The sequence below is a fragment of the Trypanosoma rangeli genome, assembly GCF_003719475.1.
Source record: "Trypanosoma rangeli strain AM80 chromosome Unknown Tra_15.4_contig_00041, whole genome shotgun sequence".
Taxonomy (NCBI): domain Eukaryota; phylum Euglenozoa; class Kinetoplastea; order Trypanosomatida; family Trypanosomatidae; genus Trypanosoma; species Trypanosoma rangeli.
Window position 1 is genome coordinate 1 of NW_021705786.1, and position 7861 is coordinate 7861.

Here is a 7861-nt window from a genome sequence, read left to right on the forward strand (position 1 = left end):
CGGAGGCGCAGCGTTGCGCCGTATCCCCCGCAAGGCGTGTGTTGTTTCATCCGTTTCGGGGGTAAGACGGCTCTTACCTCGGGTTCATCACGCGTCGCGTTGGCGCGGGCGGCGGCGACGCCACGAGCGAGGAGGAGGGTGAGGAGGAGGAACGGGCCGCTAGTGTGGACGGGGGAGGGGGCGAGGGGTGGGGCGCAGGGCATCAGCGTCGTGCGTCGTGTAGACAAGCGTCGTCACCGGTTTTGGACTCTGACAAGAGTGAAACTTCTCAAGCATCATCGCCGCAGGCAAGCGGGTGGGCCTTCCTGCACGTGGAAAGGCGGGATGGGGAGGACACAGGGCGCCGCGAGTCAGCCAGGGATAACATGATCGTGTGCTAAAATCACGGCACAGCTCAGACTAGAGGTGTCAGGCGCACAGAAGCATCTGCATCATACGTCGCAGCGGTGCCGGGGGGCGGGGTCAGCCAGGGATAACTGCATCGAGTGCTCGCTCGTCACGGGCTGTTGCGCACTCTCCTATCCAACGAGCTTTATAAACAGAAGGTGGAAAAGGGAGAAACAGTCGCGGTAACGTCGATCAGTGTAAACAATGATAACATTTTATGGAGGTAGTCAAAGCGGCTGCACTGCTGCAATAATTTTCCAGAAAAACAAAATTTAATGCGGGTGAGAAATTCGACCGGGTGGCCTGTGCAAATTTTTATTGGTGTCTCCTGCTGCGGTGCCGTCCACCCCCCTCCCACCGTTCATTCTTTCTACGGGTGGGGGCTGCCTGCACATCCCCGTAGGTGGAGGAGGTGCTTCGCGGCGCTGGAGACTTACGGCACCAGAAAACACGCAGGCAAAGGCAAAAGTAAAATAAAAAAAAACAATTCTTCTGTGCAGACACAATTCCTCAAAGTTTGAATGTTGGATGCCACACGGCATGTCGATGCCGTCTGCCACTATTTGTCCTGCTTTATTTGTTTCATATAATATAATATATATCTTTGTTGTGTTGTTTTGTTGAGCGCTTCGCTTTTCTCTCTCGCGTTGCTTGCTTCCACTGCCGGTGACATCTGCATCGTCGTGAATTCCGCTCGTGTGCTTGGCAGAAGATTAAAAACGAAATAGAAAAAAGGAAAGAAAGGGGTGGGTGGGAGAGGAGTGGGGAAAGATCCTTTACATGACTACATTCCTATGACGCTTATAATGCTCATTTTTTTTTTTGCTTTCATCTTTTCCCACTCGCTCGAAGTGCTACCGCTCGCGTTTTCGCTACTCCTCTTGGCTCGTTCCGTTGCTGAAGAACACTTTCATGCAGACGCGCGAAGGCCACCTCAATTAAGTGGTTTGTTCTGCATGAACTTGTTGATCATCACTGAGGCAGCAGCTGGCTGATCCATCGGCACCATGTGCCCCGCATTGTATACCTGAACGAAGCTTAAGGACGCCGTCGATGCCGCGGCGGCGCTGCGAACGAGTCCCGCTGCAGAGCCATCAGAGGCCGAAAAGGGTTTGTCGGTAGCTGCGTTGAACGCCTCTTTGCCAGGCCAGAGCAGTGTTGTTGTCCAGTTTTTGTTTCCAATCCAGTTGCAGATAAAATCCATGTCGCCCGCGTAAACCATCACGCGAATGCCATCTTCCAGAAGCACCGGCACAGTGTAGTTGAAGTTCTTGAACCAATCAACCGCAAACATGATGTTGACGCCCATATTGCACGACTGCCACTTAAGGCTATCCACCCCAAGCGACTTCTGAACATCCTCCCTGTTCAGGAACTTCTCCACGGCGTCGAAGTTGTAGCAAAGGCTTCCAACGCATGTTTTGCGGATGTCATAGCTGTTGCGCCCCGTGATGCTGTATACCGCAACGATTGGATTGCACACAAAACGTCCAGTGGTGCAGGACGTATTCGCAAGCGCATCGGTACCGGAGTTACATAGTTCAATAACCTTTTGGCACGTCGGCACCATACTTTTCATCAGTTCGTAGGCGCTTTCAGAGACGCAAGGCCTTCCAAGGACTTTCTGGCACCAGTTCCACACCAGATCCGGGTAGGCGGCGTACTGTGTGTATGGGTCTGTGAGGCCGTTGCCAATAGCGAGGCCAGCAAGACGGATGGGAAGACCTTCATGGTTGCGGTTGCCTTTGTTGATGCGGTATGCCGTCGCAGGGGCGTAGTGTCCGCCATAGCTTTCACCCACAACAAAAAATTCATTATTCTGGAGTTCCTTGTGGGCTGTGAAGAAAGCCTGAATAAAATGATACATGTCCTCTGAAACCTCCATCTCATTTGTGTCGTAGTCGGTCTTTTGTGCGTAGGAGAATCCCACGCCCGCAGGCTGATCAACGTAAATCACATACGCCTCATTGTTCCATGAGTACGTGTTGTTGTAGAGATCCCCTGTGGTCTCATTCACCCAGCACGGCCCATTCTCCACAAGCAGCGCCAACATGGAGCTGCAACCCGGCCCTCCTGTCATCCATAGAAGCACAGGGGCGTCTGGGTTTTTGTTGCGCGGCCCAAATGCCCAGTAAAAGTAGTGTTTGTCTCCATTCTGGCCGGGGATGTCAAGATAGCCGCTCCACTGCTGCACGTTCGGGTCGCAAGGACGCCAGCCGGTGCCTTTCTCACGCAGTCGTCCAATGGGCGCGGCGTACAGGGCATCCACCACTGCTGTTGTCAGCATGGCAGCGACCAGAAGAGCAACAAGTAAACAACGCGCAAAGTGTGACATTCCAAAGAGATATCGGTTCTTTTCCTTTTTTGTTGTTGTTACAGGTTTGGTCTTCCTCGCGACGCTGATTTCCAGTTTTTCTCTTACTCAATATTTGCCTCCTTGCGCCAACACAATCCACGGCCACCCCCACCCCCCACAACGCGGTGAAGATAATGATAAATGAATAATAAAGAGGGAATAAGGGCAGTAAATGGAGTGGCAACGGTCAACCCAAACAGGCACGCAGGGCGTGACAACATGGAGGCGGACAAAACACACCTGCGTTTGTGTCCGTGTGTGCATCTTTACGTGAACATAAAAGGTCATGATATATATGGCTGCGCTTTACTGCTTAGCAGAGAGAGGGAGGAACGGAGGGCGCGCAGGTGAGCGGCTTCCGCTCAAGACAGCCACCACTCCTTCCTTCGATCCCCGTAATTCCTTCGCTTCCTCCCCCCCTCCAACACCTTTTTTTTTTCCTCCTCCTTCATTGTGTGTCCGTGCTGCTGTAGAACCGGCTGACGCCGTTCATGCATTCATTCACCTCATATATATTTTTTCTTCCTTGTTTTTTTGTTTGCTTTTCGTTCCTCATATTTCTTCTTCCTCCTCCATCTTTGTTGTTACTTCCTTCATTTTTTTTTTTCTTCTTCTTCCCTTGCTTCTTTGCTTGCTTTCTCCCAGCCGCCTCCCGTTACTCTTCTCTTCCTTCCAGGCCCCCAGGCAACGCTTCTGGCCCATGAACACAGAAACACCATGACGCACTCACACACGCGCTTAAAAATTACGCGCGGGTCATGATGATGTCGTCAATCTTCAGGATCATCATCACACACTCCGCCGCCAGACGCACACAAGAGGTAGAGACGAGTAGTGGCTGCACAACATTCTCCTCCACCATGTCCGTCACACAGCCTTTGCGCACATTCACGCCAGCGTTATTGTTACCCCGCGCATGCGCATTACGAAGCTCAGTGACAATGGAAATCGGCTGCAGCCCGGCATTCTCGGCAAGCGTGTATGGAATAACCTCAAAGGCATCCGCAAAGGCGCGCATGCAAAAGGTCTGAGTACCCTGTGCCCGCTCCCGGGCATACTTGCTGAGCTGTAGGCAGACCTCCGTCTCACCAGCAGCACCACCAGGAATAACGGCCTGCCTCTTCACAATGGAGCGAATGACGCAAAGCGAGTCATGCAAGGCCCGCTCCCCCTCCTCCAGGATCATGTTGTTGCTGCCACGGAGGAAAAATGTGACTGTCTTGCCAAACAGTTGACGGCCAACCGTATTTGTCGGCGTTTGCACCCCCGTGATGCGAATGATTTTACCGTTGGGTGTATTTTCCTCCATGACAAGGTCGGCGTGACCAAATTTCTCCGGCTTCAGGTTCTCTATGTTTGCCACGGGAAGGCATCCAAGCGTCTTTGTAACAAAGTCAATGTCGTTGCGCTCAATGTCCTTTACCACCATGATTTTCATCTTGGCGAGGAAGTCCAGACTCTGCAGCGTCACCGCGTCGCGTAGGATGGACTTCTGCACAAGCAGCACATTCACCCCAGCGTCTTTAATCTTTTTGCAGAGATTCAGCAGGTACTTGCGCTCCTCCTTCAGCGCCCTGTCCATCTGACTGTAGTCGTTAATTGTCACAGTGCTCTCCATATCAGTCTTGGGGGGCGACAGCTGAAACTGAATGAGAGCTATTGTCGCGTTTGCAATGCGCACCGGGCCTCCAGCTACGTGTGACGCCTTCTGCTTGAACACCATGCCGTTGGTGAGCAGCACAGAGTCGTCTATGGTACCGCCAAGCGCAGTGACAATACGCACATCACGCAGATCCACATCACCGTTGTCACGCATAATCCGCCGCACAGCATCCACAGCCATGGGCGCTAGCAAGTCGCTGTTTTGCGAGATAACCTTAGAGTTCAGTGAGGTGATCGCCGCCTTGATAAGCGTTTCACGATCCTCAATTTTAATTTTGACGCTCATGTCCTCGAGAATCTTCTCCGCCATCTTGGCACACTCATTGAAGCACTCTGAAATCTGTGTGGGGTGAATACCCTTCATCAGAAGCTCCTCCACAGCGCGGAGAAAGGCGCCGCAGAGCACCACGACGCTTGTCGTACCGTCCCCCGCCTCCACGTCCTGCGCCTTGGAGAGCTCCACCAACATCTTGGCACAGGGGTGCGTCACCTGCAGCTTCGACAGGATGGTGGCGCCATCGTTGCTGATGAGCACCTCGCCACGTGGCTCCACAATCATTTTGTCCATGCCACGCGGGCCGAGGGAAGTGCGCACGCAGTCCGCCACCGCCTTTGCCGACGTGATATTGCTGAGGCGCACATCCGTCTGGGTGTTGGTGTCCTTCTTGTTTTCGTTTCCCTTCTTCGCCACTTGCATGATGTCCCCCTCTCGCCCCCTTCAATGTTAATATCCCTGTTTGCTCGCCCTTGTCGCTGTTGTTTCGTTTACGTCCTCCCTGACCGTCAGTGCGTCCGTGGTGCTCTGTGTTTACTTGTAAATGCGCAAGCAGAACCAAATCTGCGCGGACACAGCAACAATCAAAAGGGAGAGAAAAACGCAAACAAAATACAACAACAACAACAACAAAGATAGGCATAACATCCACTCCCCTCATGCCTCTCCCGATCCCTTCTCTGGCCGTTTCTCGTCGCCCCCGACAAAGGCTGTAGAACACACACCACACTGCACCAGTGTAGCGAGCCACAAATGCAGCCACACGGTGTATAGTCTGTAAATTTGCGCATATGCATGCATGGATGTGTACATGTACATAAACAATAAAACCAACTGAAGAAAAGATCGTCTCCTAACTCACGCACATAACCAGCGACAGACACAATCAAAAAAAAAAAAAAACTCTTAACGGTCGCCGCCCAGTCGTGTGATGAGATAGGGAAAGAGATGTGCTCTGCATCCATCCACAGCTGTCGTGCAAGCAAAGAGGAATTTTTTGTTTGTTTCTTGTTTTTTCCTTGTTTTTTTTTTTGCAAATTAACGTTTTAGCTTCGCCTTTTCTTTTGTTTGCTTTTTGTTTTTCTTTCGTCGTTACCTCGTTTGTGACTCAAGCTTCTGCCTGCGTCTCTCCCACCTGCATTTTCTCTCGTCTCGACAACAGTCTCACCCCTCCACGGCGGCTCAAAACTCCAAGGAGAAGTATGGGTGCTCAAGCGCCTGAGCAGCTGTTAGGCGTTCGCTGGGCTCGTACTTCAGCAGGCGCCGAAGGAGATCAATACCCTCCGGGCCCAGCTTCGCGTACGCGGGCACGGTGCGAAACTGAACGTCGCACTCCGCTGCGAGGTTCTGCAGGAACTCGGGCTTCGACAACATGTTGGTGGAGTTGGGGTACTGGTTCATGGAAGGCCACACCTGGTTGTTCGGCGTTCCCAGAAAACGAAAAATGCGCAGCAACTGATCTGCGTCATTTTTTCCAGCGAATAGTGGGGCGCCAATGGCCATTTCCGCAAAGATACACCCGACGGACCATATGTCTACAGGCGTGCCATACTGTGTGGAGCCAAGCAGTACATCCGGGGAGCGGTACCAGAGCGTCACCACCTCATGCGTAAACTTCTTAACGGGAATGCCAAACGCCCGCCCCAGGCCAAAGTCCGCCAGCTTCACATTCTTCTCACGCGAGATGAGCAAGTTCGGCGGCTTGAGGTCCCGGTGCAGAACGTTTCGATCGTGGCAAAAGTGCACGCCATTCAGCAGGTCCCGCATAAAGTCCTGAATGGTGGCCGCATCCAGGTTCCCTTCCTCCCGATCCATGTACTTCTTCAGATCAAGCTCCATGTACTCAAACACGAGGGTGAGACGGTTCTCACTATGGCACACGTCAAGCAGCTTTACAATGTTCGGATGACGAAGCTCTTTTAGTAGCGAGATCTCTCGGATGGCAGTGCACGGCACACCCTCCTCCTCCGTGTCAAGACGAATCCGCTTCAGCGCGACGGTGGCACCGGTGGCGGTGTCACGGGCCCTGAACACGACACCATACGTCCCCTCACCAATCTTCTCCTGTCGCTCGTAGCGAGTGCCCATTGAATGAATAACTGTGCTAAATACCTTCCTCTCTGTCGCTGCGGCTGTAAATGTTAGTCCCTCGTCAGCTTTTTTTTTTTTTGTAGCTCCTCCCTCCTAATATGCTCCTTTTCTCTTCCTACTGTCACCTTATTCTGCTCCCACCACCGCCTCGTATATGCACGCCCCCGCCAATTCACGCACACGCACACAAAGAGCAACAGTTCAATGCCCTCCTTAATTAAAGAACTTGTCACTCTCGCTCCCCGCCCTACACAGACGTCACTTTCCTCGTCTCTTACTACCCTCGCCCCAGCACGGGCAGAAAATATCCACTCCACAAAAAAAAAAAAGAGAAAAAAAAGAAAAAACAAGCTGCTATGCTTTTACTAAGACTCCTCCTCACGTATGAGGTCTGCCCAACGAGGATGCGGGGGGAAGCGCGCACCCACCAGCAGCCAGACCGCCCACCCGCCACCAAAGCGACGGAAGCAGGAGGAAGCTGCCACATCTCTCCCCCCCCCCAATGTCCAGAAACATTTTTTTCCTTATTTGTTGCTTTGAAAAGCAAATTGAAATAAAACAAAGTCAAACAAAAAGAAAAAAAAAGTGGTGAAACCTGTTGAAGGACATTGCCTATTCGCCAAGGATATGCTGCTACAGCTGCTGTTGGGGCAGCTATGGCTCACGGGGGCGCACCGCACTCTAGCTGCGAGGCTTCTCCTTCTTTTGGCGGTAGAGGGCATAAAGACCGACGTTCGAGACCTTCACGATCTTGAAACGCACTCCGGGAATATCACCGACGGCGTGGCCAGAACGGCCAAATCCAGACACCAGCACCTCGTCGTTCTCCTCAATGAAGTGCAGGCAACCGTCATTCGGCACAAAGGCAATAATCTTCTTGTCGTTCTTGATCAGCTGCACGCGAACGCACTTACGAATGGCGGAGTTAGGCTGCTTCGCTCCAACACCAATCTTCTCCAGCACGATGCCCTTCGCGTGGGAGGAGCCACCAAAGGGGTTGGCCTTCTGTGCCACAAAGGTGTGGGACTTCTTCCAGCCCTTGTCTGCCCAGCGGTTCTTGCGGCGCAGGCGGACGAGCTTGCGCGCTGCGT

The 7861-nt window shown here is 52.6% G+C and overlaps 4 protein-coding genes across 4 annotated transcripts in view, besides 8 other annotated features; 1 reads left to right on the forward strand and 3 right to left on the reverse strand.

Moving 5' to 3' along the window:
- The first annotated feature begins 124 nt into the window (after positions 1 to 124).
- Positions 125 to 151: a microsatellite.
- Positions 152 to 200: a sequence feature (G-rich).
- Positions 201 to 1321: 1121 nt separating this feature from the next.
- On the reverse strand, positions 1322 to 2722 carry TraAM80_01905 (serine carboxypeptidase; the record flags this gene model as incomplete). Its single annotated transcript, XM_029378930.1, has 1 exon — positions 1322 to 2722. One exon carries the CDS (start codon positions 2720 to 2722, stop codon positions 1322 to 1324), a length of 1401 nt encoding a protein of 466 aa, XP_029241159.1.
- Positions 2723 to 3259: 537 nt separating this feature from the next.
- Positions 3260 to 3380: a microsatellite.
- A 108-nt stretch (positions 3381 to 3488) lies between these two features.
- On the reverse strand, positions 3489 to 5102 carry TraAM80_01906 (putative T-complex protein 1, delta subunit; the record flags this gene model as incomplete). Its single annotated transcript, XM_029378931.1, has 1 exon — positions 3489 to 5102. The coding sequence occupies one exon, from the start codon at positions 5100 to 5102 to the stop codon at positions 3489 to 3491; it is 1614 nt and encodes a 537-aa protein (XP_029241160.1).
- A 183-nt stretch (positions 5103 to 5285) lies between these two features.
- Positions 5286 to 5312: a microsatellite.
- Positions 5313 to 5672: 360 nt separating this feature from the next.
- Positions 5673 to 5712: a microsatellite.
- A 23-nt stretch (positions 5713 to 5735) lies between these two features.
- Positions 5736 to 5766: a microsatellite.
- Positions 5767 to 5861: 95 nt separating this feature from the next.
- Positions 5862 to 6767, reverse strand: TraAM80_01907 (putative cell division protein kinase 2; the record flags this gene model as incomplete). The annotated part of the gene is made up of 1 exon (XM_029378932.1): positions 5862 to 6767. One exon carries the CDS (start codon positions 6765 to 6767, stop codon positions 5862 to 5864), a length of 906 nt encoding a protein of 301 aa, XP_029241161.1.
- Positions 6768 to 7087: 320 nt separating this feature from the next.
- Positions 7088 to 7120: a microsatellite.
- A 189-nt stretch (positions 7121 to 7309) lies between these two features.
- Positions 7310 to 7355: a sequence feature (A-rich).
- Positions 7356 to 7397: 42 nt separating this feature from the next.
- Positions 7398 to 7861, forward strand: part of TraAM80_01908 (ribosomal protein S23 like protein) — a gene marked incomplete at both ends in the record, with an annotated part of 564 nt that continues 100 nt past the window's right edge. Inside the window, one exon of the mRNA XM_029378933.1 lies at positions 7398 to 7861. This exon is cut by the window's right edge and continues 100 nt beyond it. Coding sequence (XP_029241162.1) covers positions 7398 to 7861 — 464 coding nt within the window.